The sequence below is a fragment of the Oncorhynchus nerka genome, unplaced genomic scaffold, assembly GCF_034236695.1.
Source record: "Oncorhynchus nerka isolate Pitt River unplaced genomic scaffold, Oner_Uvic_2.0 unplaced_scaffold_1171, whole genome shotgun sequence".
NCBI lineage: Eukaryota > Metazoa > Chordata > Actinopteri > Salmoniformes > Salmonidae > Oncorhynchus > Oncorhynchus nerka.
In genome coordinates this window covers 122,512-143,556 of record NW_027040171.1, presented here as the reverse complement: position 1 = coordinate 143,556, position 21,045 = coordinate 122,512, and the positions used below count along the sequence as shown (strand labels likewise).

Genomic DNA, 21,045 nt, shown 5'->3' with positions numbered 1-21,045 from the left:
ACGCTGGATTTCAGTTGCGTGCCTCAGGAGGGTAACAGACTGTAGCGCTTGGCTCCTCAGGAGGGTAACAGATCAGGAAGCGCTTGCCTCAGGAGGGTAAATAGACTGCAGCATGGCCCTCAGGAGGGTAACAGATCAGCGTTTGCCCTCAGGAGGGTAACAGACTGTAGCATGGCCCTCAGGAGGGTAACAGATTGCAGCGTTTGCCCCCCAGGAGGCAACAGACTGTAGCGCTTGCCCCCCAGGAGGGTAACAGACTGTAGCGTTTGCCCTCAGGAGGGTAACAGACTGTAGCGTTTGGCCCCAGGAGGGCAATACAATAGACTGTAGCGTTTGCCTCAGGAGGGCAACAGACTGTAGCGTTTGCCCTCAGGAGACTGGTAAACAGATGTAGCGCTTGCTCCTCAGGAGGGTAAATAGACGGGGTAGCGTTTGCCCCAGACGGAGGGTCAACAGACTGTAGCGTTTGCCCTCAGGAGGGTACAGGACCAGCGTTTGCCCTCAGGAGGGTAACAGACTAGCGTTTGGAGGGTAACAGATCCTCAGGAGGGTAACAGACTGTAGCGTTTGCCTCAGCGGTCAGGAGGCCCTCAGGGGGTAACAGACTGTAGCGTTTGCCCTCAGGAGGTAACAGACTTTGCCCTCAGGAGGGTAACAGACTAGCGTTTGCCCTCAGGAGGGTAACAGACTTTGCCCTCAGGAGGGTAACAGACTGTAGCGTTTGCCCTCAGGAGGGTAACAGACTGTGTTTGCCTCAGGAGGTAACAGACTGTTTGCCCTCAGGAGGGTAACAGAGCGTTTGCCCTCAGGAGGTAACAGACTGTAGCGTTTGCCCTCAGGAGGGTAACAGACTGTAGGTAACAGTTTGCCCTCAGGAGGGTAACAGACTGTAGCGTTGCCCTCAGGAGGGTAACAGACTGTAGCGTTGCCTCAGGAGGGTAACAGACGTTTGCCCTCAGGAGGGTAACAGACTGTAGCGTTTGCCCTCAGGAGGGTAACAGACGGCCCTCAGGAGGGTAACAGTTTGCCCTCAGGAGGGTAACAGACTGTAGCGTTTGCCCTCAGGAGGGTAACAGACTGTAGCGTTTGCCCTCAGGAGGGTAACAGACTGTAGCGTTTGCCCTCAGGAGGGTAACAGACTGTAGCGTTTGCCCTCAGGAGGGTAACAGACTGTAGCGTTTGCCCCCTCAGGAGGGTAACAGACTGTAGCGTTTGCCCTCAGGAGGGTAACAGACTGTAGCGTTTGCCCTCAGGAGTAACAGACTAGCGTTTGCCCTCAGGAGGGTAACAGACTGTAGCGTTTTGCCCTCAGGAGGGTAACAGACTGTAGCGTTTCAGGAGGGTAACCCTCCCTCAGGAGGGTAACAGACCAGTAGCGTTTGCCCTCAGGAGGGTAACAGACCGTAGCGTTTGCCCTCAGGAGGGTAACAGACTGTAGCGTTTGCCCTCAGGAGGGTAACAGACTGTAGCGTTTGCCCTCAGGAGGGTAACAGACTGGCGTTTGCCCTCAGGAGGGTAACAGACTAGCGTTTGCCCTCAGGAGGGTAACAGACTAGCGTTCCCTCAGGAGGGTAACAGACTTTTGCCCTCAGGAGGGAGGGTAACAGACTGTAGCGTTTGCCCTCAGGAGGGTAACAGACCGTAGCGTTGCCCTCAGGAGGTAACAGATCCTCAGGAGGGTAACAGACTAGCGTTTGCCCTCAGGAGGGTAACAGACTAGCGTTTGCAGCATTTAGTTAAATATTTGTATTTATAGGGTTAGGGTTAGGGTTAGGGGTTAGGGTTAGGGGTTAGGGTTAGGGTTAGGGTTTGGGGTTAGGGTTAGGGTTAGGGTTAGGGGTTAAGGGTTAGGGTTAGGGTTAGGGTTAGTATCTGATCAGGTAAAGAGTTTTTAAATATCTATTTAATCTGTATTTAATGTAAATAGTTGGGACTTTCAGAGTACCTAACTAACCCTAACTAACCCTAACTAACCCTGTAGTTGACCTCTCGTCTAACCCTAACTAACCCTAACTAACCCTAACTAACCCTGTAGTTGACCTCTCGTCTAACCCTAACTAACCCTAACTAACCCTGTAGTTGACCTCTCGTCTAACCCTAACTAACCCTAACTAACCCTAACTAACCCTGTAGTTGACCTCTCGTTCCCCACAGCCATGCACACTAACCCTAACTAACCCTAACTAACCCTGTAGTTGACCTCTCGTCTAACCCTAACTAACCCTAACTAACCCTGTAGTTGACCTCTCGTCTAACCCTAACTAACCCTAACTAACCCTAACTAACCCTGTAGTTGACCTCTGGTCTAACCCTAACTAACCCTAACTAACCCTAACTAACCCTGTAGTTGACCTCTCATCTAACCCTAACTAACCCTGTAGTTGACCTCTCGTCTAACCCTAACTAACCCTGTAGTTGACCTCTCGTCTGCCCTTGCAGAGCTCCAACGATACGTTCCCCACAGCCATGCACACTAACCCTAACTAACCCTAACTAACCCTGTAGTTGACCTCTCGTCTGCCCTTGCAGAGCTCCAACGATACGTTCCCCACAGCCATGCACACTAACCCTAACTAACCCTAACTAACCCTGTAGTTGACCTCTCGTCTGCTCTTGCAGAGCTCCAACGATACGTTCCCCACAGCCATGCACACTAACCCTAACTAACCCTAACTAACCCTGTAGTTGACCTCTCGTCTGCCCTTGCAGAGCTCCAACGATACGTTCCCCACAGCCATGCACACTAACCCTAACTAACCCTGTAGTTGACCTCTTGTCTGCTCTTGCAGAGCTCCAACGATACGTTCCCCACAGCCATGCACACTAACCCTAACTAACCCTGTAGTTGACCTCTCGTCTGCTCTTGCAGAGCTCCAACGATACGTTCCCCACAGCCATGCACACTAACCCTAACTAACCCTAACTAACCCTGTAGTTGACCTCTCGTCTGCTCTTGCAGAGCTCCAACGATACGTTCCCCACAGCCATGCACACTAACCCTAACTAACCCTAACTAACCCTAACTAACCCTGTAGTTGACCTCTCGTCTGCTCTTGCAGAGCTCCAACGATACGTTCCCCACAGCCATGCACAACCCTAACTAACCCTAACTAACCCTGTAGTTGACCCTGTCTGCTCTTGCAGAGCTCCAACGATACGTTCCCCACAGCCATGCACACTAACCCTAACTAACCCTAACTAACCCTGTAGTTGACCTCTTGTCTGTCTTGCAGAGCTCCAACGATCGTTCCCCACAGCCATGCACACTAACCCTAACTAACCCTAACTAACCCCCTGTAGTTGACCTCTGTCTGCTCTTGCAGAGCTCCAACGATACGTTCCCCACAGCCATGCACACTAACCCTAACTAACCTAACTAACCCTGTAGTTGACCTCTTGTCTGCCCTTGCAGAGCTCCAACTAACCCACAGCCATGCACACTAACCCTAACTAACCCTTGTCTGCTCTTGCAGTTGACCTCTAATCGTCTGCTCTTTGCAGAGCTCCAACGATACGTTCCCCACAGCCATGCACACTAACCCTAACTAACCCTAACTAACCCTGTAGTTGACCTCTCGTCTGCTCTTGCAGAGCCCAACGATAATGTTCCCACAGCCATGCACACTAACCCTAACTAACCCTAACTAACCCTGTAGTTGACCTCTCGTCTGCTCTTGCAGAGCTCCAACGATACGTTCCCCACAGCCATGCACACTAACCCTAACTAACCCTAACTAACCCTGTAGTTGACCTCTCGTCTGCTCTTGCAGAGCTCCAACGATACGTTCCCCACAGCCATGCACACTAACCCTAACTAACCCTAACTAACCCTGTAGTTGACCTCTCGTCTGCTCTTGCAGAGCTCCAACGATACGTTCCCCACAGCCATGCACACTAACCCTAACTAACCCTAACTAACCCTGTAGTTGACCTCTCGTCTGCTCTTGCAGAGCTCCAACGATACGTTCCCCACAGCCATGCACACTAACCCTAACTAACCCTAACTAACCCTGTAGTTGACCTCTCGTCTGCTCTTGCAGAGCTCCAACGATACGTTCCCCACAGCCATGCACACTAACCCTAACTAACCCTGTAGTTGACCTCTCGTCTGCTCTTGCAGAGCTCCAACGATACGTTCCCCACAGCCATGCACACTAACCCTAACTAACCCTAACTAACCCTGTAGTTGACCTCTTGTCTGCTCTTGCAGAGCTCCAACGATCGTTCCCCCACAGCCATGCACACTAACCCTAACTAACCCTGTAGTTGACCTCTCGTCTGCTCTTGCAGAGCTCCAACGATACGTTCCCCACAGCCATGCACACTAACCCTAACTAACCCTAACTAACCCTGTAGTTGACCTCTCGTCTGCTCTTGCAGAGCTCCAACGATACGTTCCCCACAGCCATGCACACTAACCCTAACTAACCCTAACTAACCCTGTAGTTGACCTCTCGTCTGCTCTTGCAGAGCTCCAACGATACGTTCCCCACAGCCATGCACATCGCAGCAGCCAAAGAGGTCCACGAGGTTCTGCTTCCTGGTCTACAACACCTCCACGACGCCCTGCACGCCAAGGCCGTGGAGTTTAAAGACATCATCAAGATTGGACGCACACACACACAGGACGCTGTGCCGTTGTCTCTGGGACAGGTACAGTACACACACACACAGGACGTTGTCTCTGGGACAGGTACAGTACACACACACACACAGGACGTTGTCTCTGGGACAGGTACAGTACACACACACACACACACACACACACACACACACACACAGGACGCTGTGCCGTTGTCTCTGGGACAGGTACAGTACACACACACACACAGGACGTTGTCTCTGGGACAGGTACAGTACACACACACACACACACACACACACACACACACAGGACGTTGTCTCTGGGACAGGTGCAGTACACACACACACACACACACACACACACACACACACACACAGGACGTTGTCTCTGGGACAGGTACAGTACACACACACACACACACACACACACACACACACACACACACACAGGACGTTGTCTCTGGGACAGGTACAGTAAATGTAAAATGTATTTCTACCAGCCGACTAACTGTCCTAATTTAAAATGTATTTCTACCAGTCGACTAACTGTCCTAATTTAAAATGTATTTCTACCAGTCGACTAACTGTCCTAATGAGCCATTTAAAATGTATTTCTACCAGCCGACCAACTGTCCCAATGAGCCATTTAAAATGTATTTCTACCAGCCGACCAACTGTCCCAATGAGCCATTTAAAATGTATTTCTACCAACTGTCCTAATGAGCCAATTAAAATGTATTTCTACCAGTCGACTAACTGTCCTAATGAGCCATTTAAAATGTATTTCTACCAGCCGACCAACTGTCCTAATGAGCCATTTAAAATGTATTTCTACCAGTCGACTAACTGTCCTAATGAGCCATTTAAAATGTATTTCTACCAACTGTCCCAATGAGCCATTTAAAATGTATTTCTACCAGTCGACTAACTGTCCTAATGAGCCATTTAAAATGTATTTCTACCAGCCGACTAACTGTCCCAATGAGCCATTTAAAATGTATTTCTACCAGTCGACTAACTGTCCTAATGAGCCATTTAAAATGTATTTCTACCAGCCGACTAACTGTCCCAATGAGCCATTTAAAATGTATTTCTACCAGTCGACTAACTGTCCTAATGAGCCATTTAAAATGTATTTCTACCAGTCGACTAACTGTCCCAATGAGCCATTTAAAATGTATTTCTACCAACTGTCCCAATGAGCCATTTAAAATGTATTTCTACCAACTGTCCCAATGAGCCATTTAAAATGTATTTCTACCAACTGTCCCAATGAGCCATTTAAAATGTATTTCTACCAACTGTCCCAATGAGTCATTTAAAATGTATTTCTACCAGTCGACTAACTGTCCCAATGAGCCATTTAAAATGTATTTCTACCAACTGTCCTAATGAGCCATTTAAAATGTATTTCTACCAACTGTCCCAATGAGTCATTTAAAATGTATTTCTACCAGTCGACTAACTGTCCCAATGAGCCATTTAAAATGTATTTCTACCAGCCGACCAACTGTCCCAATGAGCCATTTAAAATGTATTTCTACCAGTGGACTAACTGTCCCAATGAGCCATTTAAAATGTATTTCTACCAGTGGACCAACTGTTCTAATGAGCCATTTAAAATGTATTTCTACCAACTGTCCCAATGACTGTCCTGTTTTCTCTTGGTTTTACAGGAGTTCGGTTAAAATGTATGTGCAGCAGGTAAAGTACAGTATAGAGCCAGTGAAGTACGGCCATGCCCAGAATATATGAGCTGGCAGCAGGAGGTACTTTAAAATGTATTTCACGGGCCTCAACACGCGTCCCGGCTTCCGCTGAAAAGTAGCAGCTACTGTCGCCTCTCTCACAGGTACAGGAGGTTATACATACATACACACATACATACACACATACATACATACATACATACATACATACATACATACATACATACATACATACATACATACATACATACATACATACATACATACATACATACATACATACATACACACACACATACATACATACATACATACATACATACATACATACATACATACATACATACATACATACATACATACATACATACACACATACATACATACATACATACATACATACATACATGCATACATACATACATACATACATGCATACACACATACATACATACATACATACATACATACATACATGCATACATTTCATAATGGTTATCATAGTCATGTCTGGTCCACGTTTTCTCACTACTGGTGTCCCCCAGGGCTCTGCACTAGGTCCGCTATAAATGTATCACTACTGGTGTCCCCCTGGGCTCTGTACTAGGTCCTCTTTAATGTCTCACTACTGGTGTCCCCCAGGGCTCTGCACTAGGTCCTCTATAATGTCTCACTACTGGTGTCCCCCAGGGCTCTGCACTAGGTCCTCTATAATGTCTCACTACTGGTGTCCCCCTGGGCTCTGTACTAGGTCCTCTTTAATATCTCACTACTGGTGTCCCCCCAGGGCTCTGCACTAGGTCCTCTATAATGTATCACTACTGGTGTCCCCCACAGCTCTGCACTAGGTCCTCTATAATGTCTCACTACTGGTGTCCCCCAAGGCTCTGCACTAGGTCCTCTCCTGTTTTCTCTGTACACCAAGTCACTTGGTTCTGTCAAAGGGTTTGCATTGTGGTGTAATGGCTACAGTTTACCCACCCAGCTGTTATCATAAATCAGACATTATATACTCTGTCAACCTTGAATTGTTTCTGTTTTTATCAAGACCTGTCTACATGATGTCACATCCTGTCTCCAGGTCTGCCGTTCGTGACTGCTCCCAACAAATTTGAGGCTCTGGCGGCCCACGATGCTCTGGTGGAGCTGAGCGGCGCGTTGAACACGGTGGCCGTCAGTATGATGAAGATCGCCAATGATATCCGCTTCCTGGGGTCCGGGCCCCGCTCTGGCCTGGGAGAACTCTGTCTGCCCGAGAACGAGCCTGGTAGCAGCATCATGCCTGGTGAGTTTCCCGTAGTCTGGGTCTGGGCCCCGCTCTGGCCTGGGAGAACTCTGTCTGCCCGAGAACGAGCCTGGTAGCAGCATCATGCCTGGTGAGTTTTCCGTAGTCTGGTTTTCACCATTGTTGTCAAGCATAACACGATATAGTTCACTGTCGAATCAAATTCGATTGGTTACATACACGTGTTTAGCAGATGTAATTGCGAGTGTAGCGAAATGCTTGTTTTTCTAGCTCCGACAGTGCAGTAATAATCAAACAATTTCACAACAACTACCCAGTACACACATCTTAGTAAAGGAATGGAATTAAGAATATATACATATATGGACGAGCAATGTCAGAGCGGCATAGACTAAGATACAGTAGAATAGAATACAGTATATACATAGACTAAGATACAGTAGAATAGAATACAGTATATGCATAGACTAAGATACAGTAGAATAGAATACAGTATATACATAGACTAAGATACAGTAGAATAGTATACAGTATATACATAGACTAAGATACAGTAGAATAGAATACAGTATATACATATGAGATGAGTAATGCATAGACTAAGATACAGTAGAATAGAATACAGTATATACATAGACTAAGATACAGTAGAATAGAATACAGTATATACATATGAGATGAGTAATACATAGACTAAGATACAGTAGAATAGAATACAGTATATACATAGACTAAGATACAGTAGAATAGAATACAGTATATACATAGACTAAGATACAGTAGAATAGAATACAGTATATACATAGACTAAGATACAGTAGAATAGAATACAGTAATACATAGACTAAGATACAGTAGAATAGAATACAGTAATACATAGACTAAGATACAGTAGAATAGGATACAGTATATACATATGAGATGAGTAATGCATAGACTAAGATACAGAGAATGAGGTATATACATAGACTAAGATACAGTAGAATAGAATACAGTATATACATATGAGATGAGTAATACATAGACTAAGATACAGTAGAATAGGATAGAATACAGTATATACATAGACTAAGATACAGTAGAATAGGATAGAATACAGTATATACATATGAGATGAGTAATACATAGACTAAAATACAGTAGAATAGAATACAGTATATACATAGACTAAGATACAGTAGAATAGAATACAGTATATACATATGAGATGAGTAATACATAGACTAAAATACAGTAGAATAGAATACAGTATATACATAGACTAAGATACAGTAGAATAGAATACAGTATATACATATGAGATGAGTAATACATAGACTAAGATACAGTAGAATAGAATACAGTATATACATATGAGATGAGTAATACATAGACTAAGATACAGTAGAATAGAATACAGTATATACATATGAGATGAGTAATACATAGACTAAGACACAGTAGAATAGAATACAGTATATACATATGAGATGAGTAATGCATAGACTAAGATACAGTAGAATAGAATACAGTATATATGTATAAGATGAGTAATACAGGATATGTGAACATTATTAAAGTAGGAAAGGAGTGAAAGAGATCAGAGTCAACAGTATTTGGACATGCCATAGATGGCATAGAACACTTGTCCCAGTGGTCTGGCATTAGCTATGTAGAACAGAGCTACATGACCCCACCTAACTCCCAGCTGTCTGAACAGAGCTACATGACCCCACCTAACTCCCAGCTGTCTGAACAGAGCTACATGACCCCACCTAACTCCCAGCTGTTATAACAGAGCTACATGACCCCACCTAACTCCCAGCTGTCTGAACAGAGCTACATGACCCCACCTAACTCAGAGCTACATGACCCCACCTAACTCCCAGCTGTCAGAAATCATCCACGCCACATCTAGGGTGGGTCAGGTTTCAAAAGATGCCTATTTTTGTCCAGGCCTTTTAGTCAGACTACTTTACTTTACTACCCCAACTTGACCTCTACTTCAGCAGGAGATGTTATACAACCTGCATTTATTCAGACAGCCTCTCTAGCTACCCACAACCTGCCTTTAGTCAGACAGCCTCTAGCTACCCACAACCTGCCTTTAGTCAGACTACCTCTCTAGCTACCCACAACCTGCCTTTATTCAGACAGCCTCTCTAGCCTTTTACCAGACAGCCTCTCTAACCTGCCTTTAGTCACAACCTGCCTTTATTCAGACAGCTCTCTAGCTACCCACAACCTGCCTTTAGTCAGACAGCCTCTCTAGCTACCCACAACCTGCCTTTAGTCAGACTACCTCTCTAGCTACCCACAACCTGCCTTTAGTCAGACAGCCTCTCTAGCTACCCACAACCTGCCTTTAGTCAGACAGCCTCTCTAGCTACCCACAACCTGCCTTTAGTCAGACAGCCTCTCTCTAGCTACCCTCTAGCTACAACCTGTCTTTAGCTACCCACAACCTGTCTTTATTCAGACAGCCTCTCTAGCCTTTATTCAGACAGCCTCTCTAGCTACCCACAACCTGCCTTTATTCAGACTACCTCTCTAGCTACCCACAACCTGCCTTTATTCAGACAGCCTCTCTAACTACCCACAACCTGCCTTTAGTCAGACAGCCTCTCTAACTACCCACAACCTGCCTTTAGTCAGACTACCTCTCTAGCTACCCACAACCTGCCTTTAGTCAGACAGCCTCTCTAGCTACCCACAACCTGCCTTTAGTCAGACAGCCTCTCTAGCTACCCACAACCTGCCTTTAGTCAGACTACCTCTCTAGCTACCCACAACCTGTCTTTATTCAGACAGCCTCTCTAGCTACCCACAACCTGTCTTTAGTCAGACAGCCTCTCTAGCTACCCACAACCTGCCTTTAGTCAGACAGCCTCTCTAGCTACCCACAACCTGTCTTTAGTCAGACTACCTCTCTAGCTACCCACAACCTGCCTTTATTCAGACAGCCTCTCTAGCTACCCACAACCTGCCTTTATTCAGACAGCCTTTCTAGCTACCCACAACCTGCCTTTATTCAGACAGCCTCTCTAGCTACCCACAACCTGCCTTTATTCAGGCAGCCTCTCTAGCTACCCACAACCTGCCTTTATTCAGACAGCCTCTCTAGCTACCCACAACCTGTCTTTATTCAGACAGCCTCTCTAGCTACCCACAACCTGCCTTTAGTCAGACAGCCTCTCTAGCTACCCACAACCTGCCTTTAGTCAGACTACCTCTCTAGCTACCCACAACCTGCCTTTATTCAGACAGCCTCTCTAGCTACCCAAAACCTGTCTTTATTCAGACAGCCTCTCTAACTACCCACAACCTGCCAGCTCTAGCTACCCACAACCTGCCTTTATTCAGACAGCCTCTAGCTACCCACAACCTATATTTAGTCAGACAGCCTCTCTAGCTACCCACAACCTGCCTTATTCAGACAGCCTTTCTAGCTACCCACAACCTGCCTTTAGTCAGACAGCCTCTAGCTACCCACAACCTGCCTTTATTCAGACTACCTCTCTAGCTACCCACAACCTGCCTTTATTCAGACAGCCTCTCTAGCTACCCACAACCTGCCTTTATTCAGACAGCCTCTCTAACTACCCACAACCTGCCTTTATTCAGACAGCCTCTCTAGCTACCCACAACCTGCCTTTATTCAGACAGCCTCTCTAGCTACCCACAACCTGCCTTTATTCAGACAGCCTCTCTAGCTACCCACAACCTGTCTTTATTCAGACAGCCTCTCTAACTACCCACAACCTGCCTTTAGTCAGACAGCCTCTCTAGCTACCCACAACCTGTCTTTAGTCAGACAGCCTCTCTAGCTACCCACAACCTGCCTTTATTCAGACTACCTCTCTAGCTACCCACAACCTGCCTTTATTCAGACTACCTCTAGCTACCCACAACCTGCCTTTATTCAGACAGCCTCTCTAACTACCCACAACCTGCCTTTATTCAGACAACCTCTCTAACTACCCACAACCTGCCTTTATTCAGACAGCCTCTCTAGCTACCCACAACCTGCCTTTATTCAGACAACCTGTCTTTTCAGACAGCCTCTCAGACAGCCTTAATTCAGACAGCCGCTCTAGCTACCCACAACCTGCCTTTATTCAGACAGCCTCTCTAGCTACCCACAACCTGTCTTTATTCAGACAGCCTCTCTAGCTACCCACAACCTGCCTTAATTCAGACAGCCTCTCTAGCTACCCACAACCTGTCTTTAGTCAGACAGCCTCTCTAGCTACCCACAACCTGCCTTTATTCAGACAGCCTCTCTAGCTACCCACAACCTGTCTTTAGTCAGACAGCCTCTCTAGCTACCCACAACCTGCCTTTATTCAGACAGCCTCTCTAGCTACCCACAACCTGTCTTTGGTCAGACAGCCTCTCTATCTACCCACAACCTGCCTTAATTCAGACAGCCTCTCTAGCTACCCACAACCTGTCTTTAGTCAGACAGCCTCTCTAGCTACCCACAACCTGCCTTTATTCAGACAGCCTCTCTAGCTACCCACAACCTGTCTTTGGTCAGACAGCCTCTCTAGCTACCCACAACCTGTCTTTATTCAGACAGCCTCTCTAACTACCCACAACCTGCCTTTAGTCAGACAGCCTCTCTAGCTACCCACAACCTGTCTTTAGTCAGACAGCCTCTACAGCAACCTGCCTTTATTCTAGCTACCCACAACCTGTCTTTATTCAGACAGCCTCTCTAACTACCCACAACCTGTCTTTATTCAGACTACCTCTCTAACTACCCACAACCTGCCTTTATTCAGACAGCCTCTCTAACTACCCACAACCTGCCTTTATTCAGACAGCCTCTCTAGCTACCCACAACCTGTCTTTATTCAGATACCTCTCTAGCTACCCACAACCTGTCTTTATTCAGACTACCTCTCTAGCTACCCACAACCTGCCTTTAGTCAGACAGCCTCTCTAGCTACCCACAACCTGCCTTTATTCAGACAGCCTCTCTAACTACCCACAACCTGCCTTTATTCAGACAGCCTCTCTAGCTACCCACAACCTGTCTTTATTCAGATACCTCTCTAGCTACCCACAACCTGCCTTTAGTCAGACAGCCTCTCTAACTACCCACAACCTGCCTTTATTCAGACAGCCTCTAACTACCCACAACCTGCCTTTATTCAGACAGCCTCTCTAGCTACCCACAACCTGCCTTTATTCAGACAGCCTCTCTAGCTACCCACAACCTGTCTTTATTCAGATACCTACCTAGTTTCAACAGACAGCCTCTCTAACTACCCACAACCTGCCTTTATTCAGACAGCCTCTCAGACAACCTGCCTTTTTATTCAGACAGCTACCCACAACCTGCCTTTATTCAGACTACCTCTCTAGCTACCCACAACCTGCCTTATTCAGACACCTCTCTAACTACCTGCCTTTATTCAGACTACCTCTCTAGCTACCCACAACCTGTCTTTATTCAGACAGCCTCTCTAACTACCCACAACCTGCCTTTATTCAGACAGCCTCTCTAGCTACCCACAACCTGTCTTTAGTCAGACTACCTCTCTAGCTACCCACAACCTGTCTTTAGGCCAGACTGCCTTAGCTACCCAGAAACCTGCCTCAGACTGCAGCACAATAACATGTTGACAAAGGCTGACATGACTGACATGTTGACAAAGGGTAAGGACTGATTGCAGAACAGTTTCTACTAAAGGCCTTGACATTTAGGAGAGCCTTGAAAGTGGTGCCGTCCAGTGTTTTACCCTCCTCTCAGAAGTCGTGTTGTGGACCTCTGTTCAGCGGTGTTGTTGTAGGATGTCAGCAGGTTGTGATTGGGGCTCGCGTAACGTTACAGCCCTACCTTGGACTGGGTTTAGTTTATTTGCACAAGTAGAACAGTTTGTAACAGTAAAAAAACAACAACTGTTTGTTTGGGGGGAAAGAGCTGAAAGGGGTCGTCGACTGTGGGGTCTTAACCACTATGAGTTTTAACCATGGTGTTTTAACCAATGTGTGTTTGACACTAATATGGGTTTGACCCACAGGGTTTTAACTGTGTGAATGTCTATCTTCCAGGGAAAGTTAACCCCACCCAGTGTGAGGCCATGACCATGGTAGCAGCCCAGGTGATGGGAAACAACGTGGCTGTGACCATCGGAGGCAGCAACGGACACTTTGAGCTTAACGTCTTCAAGCCAATGATGGTAAGAACTGATATTACCGTGGACTGAGACGATGCTAATAGGCCAGTTTCACCGTGGACTGAGACAATGATAATAGGCCAGTTTCAACGTCTTCAAGCCAATGATGGTAAGAACTGATATCACCGTGGACTGAGACAGTGCTAATAGGCCAGTTTCAACGTCTTCAAGCCAATGATGGTAAGAACTGATATTACCGTGGACTGAGAGTGCTAATAGGCCAGTTTCACCGTGGACTGAGACAATGCTAATAGGCCAGTTTCACCGTGGACTAAGACAATGCTAATAGGCCACTTTCACCGTGGACTGAGACAATGTTAATAGGCCACATTCACCGTGGACTAAGACAATGCTAATAGGCCACTTTCACTGTGGACTAAGACAATGCTAATAGGCCAGTTTCACCGTGGACTAAGACGATGCTAATAGGCCACTTTCACTGTGGACTAAGACAATGCTAATAGGCCAGTTTCACCGTGGACTAAGACGATGCTAATAGGCCAGTTTCACCGTGGACTAAGACGATGCTAATAGGCCAGTTTCACCGTGGACTAAGACACTGCTAATAGGCCAGTTTCACTGGACTAAGACAATGCTAATAGGCCAGTTTCACCGTGGACTGAGACAATGCTAATAGGCCAGTTTCAATGCTAATAGGCCAGTTTCACCGTGGACTGAGACTATGCTAATAGGCCAGTTTCACCGTGGACTGAGACGATGCTAATAGGCCAGTTTCACCGTGGACTGAGACGATGCTAATAGGCCAGTTTCACTGGACTAAGACAATGCTAATAGGCCAGTTTCACCGTGGACTAAGACAATGCTAATAGGCCAGTTTCACCGTGGACTGAGACAATGCTAATAGGCCAGTTTCACCGTGGACTAAGACCGTGCTAATAGGCCAGTTTCACCGTGGACTGAGACAATGCTAATAGGCCAGTTTCACCGTGGACTGAGACAATGCTAATAGGCCAGTTTCACCGTGGACTGAGACAATGCTAATAGGCCAGTTTCACCGTAAGAACCTATCCCTCAACATAACCACGACTAAAGAGATGATTGTGGACTACAGGAAAAGGAGCACCGAGCACGTCCCCATTCTCATCGACAGGGCTGTCTGCCATCTGCCCGGTACAGTTGAAACGGAGATTCATCCGTGAAGAGAACACTTCTTCTCCAGCGTGACCACTGGCCATCGACGCTTTGCTAAGCTGTCAGCTTTGCCTAAAGGGTGGCTACTTCGTTTGGTTTACTACATGATTTCATATGTGTTATTTCATAGTTTTGATGTCTTCACTATTATTCTACAATGTAGAAAATAGGAAATATAAAGAAAGAAAATCCTGGAATGAGTCGGTGTGTCCAAACATTTGACTGGTACTGTGTATAAGTAGCCTTCATCATTCTGGTACTGGTACTGTGTATAAGTAGCCTTCATCATTCTGGTACTGGTACTGTGTATAAGTAGCCTTCATCATTCTGGTACTGGTACTGTGTATAAGTAGCCTTCATCATTCTGGTACTGGTACTGTGTATAAGTAGCCTTCATCATTCTGGTACTGGTACTGTGTATAAGTAGCCTTCATCATTCTGGTACTGGTACTGTGTATAAGTAGCCTTCATCATTCTGGTACTGGTACTGTGTATAAGTAGCCTTCGTCATTCTGGTACTGGTACTGTGTATAAGTAGCCTTCGTCATTCTGGTACTGGTACTGTGTATAAGTAGCCTTCGTCATTCTGGTACTGGTACTGTGTATAAGTAGCCTTCATTCTGGTACTGGTACTGTGTATAAGTAGCCTTCATCATTCTGGTACTGGTACTGTGTATAAGTAGCCTTCATCATTCTGGTACTGGTACTGTGTATAAGTAGCCTTCGTCATTCTGGTACTGGTACTGTGTATAAGTAGCCTTCGTCATTCTGGTACTGGTACTGTGTATAAGTAGCCTTCGTCATTCTGGTACTGGTACTGTGTATAAGTAGCCTTCATCATTCTGGTACTGGTACTGTGTATAAGTAGCCTTCATCATTCTGGTACTGGTACTGTGTATAAGTAGCCTTCATCATTCTGGTACTGGTACTGTGTATAAGTAGCCTTCATCATTCTGGTACTGGTACTGTGTATAAGTAGCCTTCATCATTCTGGTACTGGTACTGTATGCACAAACTGTTCCCAACTGTTGTGGATGGGAATCATGCAGATGCCTTAACTCCTCTCCTCCTCCTCCTCCTCCAGGCTGCTGGGGGGTGCCTCAGTCATAATGTAACACCTCAGTGTTGACCTCAGCCAGGCTGCTGGGGGGTGCCTCAGTCATAATGTAACTCCTCCTCCTCCTCCTCCTCCTCCTCCAGGCTGCTGGGGGATGCCTCAGTCATAATGTAACTCCTCCTCCTCTCTCCTCCTCCCAGATTAAGTGTTGACCTCAGTCATAATGTAACTCCTCCTCCTCTCTCCTCCTCCCAGATTAAGTGTTGACCTCAGTCATAATGTAACTCCTCCTCCTCTCTCCTCCTCCCAGATTAAGTGTTGACCTCAGTCATAATGTAACTCCTCCTCCTCTCTCCTCCTCCCAGATTAAGTGTTGACCTCAGTCATAATGTAACTCCTCCTCCCAGATTAAGTGTTGACCTCAGTCATAATGTAACTCCTCCTCCTCCTCCTCCTCCTCCTCCAGGCTGCTGGGGGGTGCCTCAGTCATAATGTAACTCCTCCTCCTCCTCCTCCTCCTCAGCCAGGCTGCTGGGGGGTGCCTCAGTCATAATGTAACTCCTCCTCCTCCTCCTCCTCCTCCTCCTCCAGGCTGCTGGGGGGTGCCTCAGTCATAATGTAACTCCTCCTCCTCCTCCTCCTCCCAGATTAAGAACGTGTTGAACTCAGCCAGGCTGCTGGGGGGATGCCTCAGTCATAATGTAACTCCTCCTCCTCCTCCTCCTCCTCCTCCTCCCAGATTAAGAACGTGTTGAACTCAGCCAGGCTGCTGGGCGATGCCTCGGTCATAATGTAACTCCTCCTCCTCCTCCTCCCAGATTAAGAACGTGTTGAACTCAGCCAGGCTGCTGGGCGATGCCTCAGTCATAATGTAACTCCTCCTCCTCCCAGATTAAGAACGTGTTGAACTCAGCCAGGCTGCTGGGCGATGCCTCGGTCATAATGTAACTCCTCCTCCTCCTCCTCCTCCCAGATTAAGAACGTGTTGAACTCAGCCAGGCTGCTGGGCGATGCCTCGGTCATAATGTAACTCCTCCTCCTCCTCCTCCTCTCTTCCTCCTCCCAGATTAAGAACGTGTTTAACTCAGCCAGGCTGCTGGGCGATGCCTCGGTCATAATGTAACTCCTCCTCCTCCTCCTCTCTTCCTCCTCCCAGATTAAGAACGTGTTGAACTCAGCCAGGCTGCTGGGCGATGCCTCGGTCTCCTTCACTGATAACTGTGTGGTGGGCATTGAAGCGAACATCGACAGGATCAACAAACTCATGAACGAGTCCTTGATGCTGGTCACCGCCCTCAACCCACACATAGGTACGTGTCGTAGTCCCGTACGTGCAGCAGGGGACCGAAAGTCATGAACGAGATCTAGATACCTGCTCTCTAGAGACAGCAGGAGCGGTAGAGATACTCTGAATGATCGGCTATGAAAAGCCAACTGACATTTACTCCTGAGGTGCTGACCTGTTGCACCCTCTACAACCACTGTGATTATTATTATTTGACCCTGCTGGTCATTTATGAACATTTGAACATCTTGGCCATGTTCTGTTATAATCTCCACTCGGCACAGCCAGAAGAGGACTGGCCACCCCTCATAGCCTGGTTCCTCTCTAGGTTTCTAATCTCCACCCGGCACAGCCAGAAGAGGACTGGCCACCCCTCATAGCCTGGTTCCTCTCTAGGTTTCTAATCTCCACCCGGCACAGCCAGAAGAGGACTGGCCACCCCTCATAGCCTGGTTCCTCTCTAGGTTTCTAATCTCCACCCGGCACAGCCAGAAGAGGACTGGCCACCCCTCATAGCCTGGTTCCTCTCTAGGTTTCTAATCTCCACCCGGCACAGTCAGTAGAGGACTGGCCACCCCACATAGCCCGGTTCCTCTCTAGGTTTCTAATCTCCACCCGGCACAGTCAGTAGAGGACTGGCCACCCCACATAGCCCGGTTCCTCTCCACTACAGCCAGAAGAGGACTTATAATAGCCCGGTTCCTCTCTAGGTTTATAATCTCCACCCGGTACAGCCAGAAGAGGACTGACCACCCCTCATAGCCTGGTTCCTCTCTAGGTTTCTTCCTAGGTTTTGGCCTTTCTAGGGAGTTTTTCCTAGCCACTGTGCTTCTACACCTGCATTGCTTGCTGTTTGGGGTTTTTGTTCAGCACTTTGAGATATCAGCTGATGTAAAAGGGGCTTTATAAATACATTTGATTTGATTTACTGTTCAGAATACAACTGCAGGAGAAATCAACAGGTTATCCATCGGTCTTTCGCTTGTAACCACTAGAGGGCAGTAACTCACAGTCCCACGTTTCAACAGTGCTGAGATTCACCAGACTGTAATGTGAGTATTGTCAATGAGATGTTTTGCTCTACAGCACAGTGAGTCTGTCTACTGCAGTAGATGGAGTCCTACTGAGACAGTCCACTCTGTCTGGTGGCTTAGTGTGTAGGGAGTCCACCCTCTGTCTGGTGGCTTAGTGTGTAGGGAGTCCACTCTGTCTGGTGGCTTAGTGTGTAGGGAGTCCACCCTCTGTCTGGTGGCTTAGTGTGTAGGGAGTCCACCCTCTGTCTGGTGGCTTAGTGTGTAGGGAGTCCACTCTGTCTGATGGCTTAGTGTGTAGGGAGTCCACTCTGTCTGGTGGCTTAGTGTGTAGGGAGTCCACTCTGTCTGGTGGCTTAGTGTGTAGGGAGTCCACTCTGTCTGGTGGCTTAGTGTGTAGGGAGTCCACTCTGTCTGGTGGCTTAGTGTGTAGGGAGTCCACTCTGTCTGGTGGCTTAGTGTGTAGGGAGTCCACCCTCTGTCTGGTGGCTTAGTGTGTAGGGAGTCCACTCTCTGTCTGGTGGCTTAGTGTGTAGGGAGTCCACTCTGTCTGGTGGCTTAGTGTGTAGGGAGTCCACCCTCTGTCTGGTGGCTTAGTGTGTAGGGAGTCCACCCTCTGTCTGGTGGCTTAGTGTGTAGGGAGTCTACTCTGTCTGGTGGCTCAGTGTGTAGGGAGTCCACCCTCTGTCTGGTGGCTTAGTGTGTAGGGAGTCCACTCTCTGTCTGGTGGCTTAGTGTGTAGGGAGTCCATCCTGTCTGGTGGCTTAGTGTGTAGAGAGTCCACCCTCTGTCTGGTGGCTTAGTGTGTAGAGAGTCCACCCTCTGTCTGGTGGCTTAGTGTGTAGGGAGTCCACTCTGTCTGGTGGCTTAGTGTGTAGGCAGTCCACTCTCTGTCTGGTGGCTTAGTGTGTAGGAGTCCACCCTCTGTCTGGTGGCTTCCACCCTCTGTCTGGTGGCTTAGGGAGTCCACCCTCTGTCTGGTGGCTTAGTGTGTAGGGAGTCCACCCTCTGTCTGGTGGCTTAGTGTGTAGGGAGTCCACCCTCTGTCTGGTGGCTTAGTGTGTAGGGAGTCCACCCTCTGTCTGGTGGCTTAGTGTGTAGGGAGTCCACCCTCTGTCTGGTGGCTTAGTGTGTAGGGAGTCCACCCTCTGTCTGGTGGCTTAGTGTGTAGGGAGTCCACCCTCTGTCTGGTGGCTTAGTGTGTAGGGAGTCCACCCTTCTGTCTGGTGGCTTAGTGTGTAGGGAGTCCACTCTGTCTGGTGGCTTAGTGTGTAGGGAGTCCACTCTGTCTGGTGGCTTAGTGTGTAGGGAGTCCACCCTCTGTCTGGTGGCTTAGTGTGGTTTGCACTACGTATTGAATAGGGACATTACAGAACCCAGGAGTTCTCGGTTGGGACATTACAGAACCCAGGAGTTCTCGGTTGGGACATTACAGAACCCAGGAGTTCTCGGTTGGGACGTTAGAGAACCCAGGAGTTCTCTGTTGGGACGTTACAGAACCCAGGAGTTCTCGGTTGGGACATTACAGAACCCAGGAGTTCTCTGGTTGGGACATTACAGAACCCAGGAGTTCTCTGTTGGGACATTACAGAACCCAGGAGTTCTCTGGTTGGGACATTACAGAACCCAGGAGTTCTCGGTTGGGACGTTACAGAACCCAGGAGTTCTCGGTTGGGACATTACAGAACCCAGGAGTTCTCTGTTGGGACCGCCAACTGTCACAACCACATACAATACTTATTTTCCACCATAATTTCCAAATAAATTCATTAAAAATCCTACAATGTGATTTTCTGGATTTTTTTTCTTTTCATTTTGTCTGTCATAGTTGAAGTGTACCTGTGATGAAAATTACAGGCCTCTCTCTCATCTTTAAGTGGGAGAACTTGCACAATTAGTGGCTGACTAAATACTTTTTTACCCCACTGTATATTGTCTTCGAGGGTCTGCTATTGGTTCCTTAATTGAAGACCTGAGCCTCAGAGAACACAGTGTTTAGACGTTGAGGAAGTAGAAGGTCAATGGTTTGTCATCAATCTCAGTCTTAACGATGCTACAGTATTTTCACGTCTGAATTCATCCCGTCTCCATCTTCTCAACAGGTTATGACAAAGCTGCTAAGATTGCCAAGACGGCTCACAAAGAGGGAGGAAATCTCAAGGAAACTGCTATCAAGCTAGGATACCTGACAGCAGAAGAGTTTGACGCGTGGGTCAAGCCACACGAGATGCTGGGACCCAAGTAGAACACAACACGCTGCAGAATGTCTATGGTTATAAATGTCTTGTCTTTGTACAAATAAAACATTTAAAACATGTTTTTGGGTGGAACACATTGTTGTATTTTATTTAAACCTTATTTTACCAGGTCAGTTGACTGAGAACACATTGTTGTATTTTATTTAAACCTTATTTTACCAGGTCAGTTGACTGAGAACACATTGTTGTATTTTATTTAAACCTTATTTTACCAGGTCAGTTGACTGAGAACACATTGTTGTATTTTATTTAAACCTTATTTTACCAGGTCAGTTGACTGAGAACACATTGTTGTATTTTATTTCAACCTTATTTTACCAGGTCAGTTGACTGAGAACACATTGTTGTATTTTATTTCAACCTTATTTTACCAGGTCAGTTGACTGAGAACACATTGTTGTATTTTATTTAAACCTTATTTTACCAGGTCAGTTGACTGAGAACACATTGTTGTATATTATTTAAACCTTATTTTACCAGGTCAGTTGACTGAGAACACATTGTTGTATATTATTTAAACCTTATTTTACCAGGTCAGTTGACACATTCTCATTTA

The 21,045-nt window shown here is 46.9% G+C and overlaps 1 protein-coding gene and 1 pseudogene across 1 annotated transcript; one reads left to right on the top strand and one right to left on the bottom strand.

Annotated features, from left to right (window-relative positions):
* LOC135569862 (fumarate hydratase, mitochondrial-like) overlaps positions 1-4,319 on the bottom strand; it is an 18,272-nt pseudogene extending 13,953 nt beyond the window's left edge.
* A 3,261-nt stretch (positions 4,320-7,580) lies between these two features.
* LOC135569863 (fumarate hydratase, mitochondrial-like) lies at positions 7,581-20,548 on the top strand. Its single transcript, XM_065016069.1, has 4 exons — positions 7,581-7,669; positions 13,582-13,709; positions 17,072-17,225; positions 20,334-20,548. The coding sequence occupies exons 1-4, from the start codon at positions 7,663-7,665 to the stop codon at positions 20,474-20,476; spliced, it is 432 nt and encodes a 143-aa protein (XP_064872141.1). The 5' UTR covers positions 7,581-7,662; the 3' UTR covers positions 20,477-20,548.
* Positions 20,549-21,045: the final 497 nt, after the last annotated feature.

What these genes read in the sequence shown, in the direction of transcription:
- LOC135569863 (XM_065016069.1), top strand. An exon ending in ACGTCTTCAAGCCAATGATG is followed by an intron (nt 13,710 to 17,071) that starts GTAAGAACTGAT and finishes TCCTCCTCCCAG; the next exon opens with ATTAAGAACGTGTTGAACTC. An exon ending in CGCCCTCAACCCACACATAG is followed by an intron (nt 17,226 to 20,333) that starts GTACGTGTCGTA and finishes TCTTCTCAACAG; the next exon opens with GTTATGACAAAGCTGCTAAG.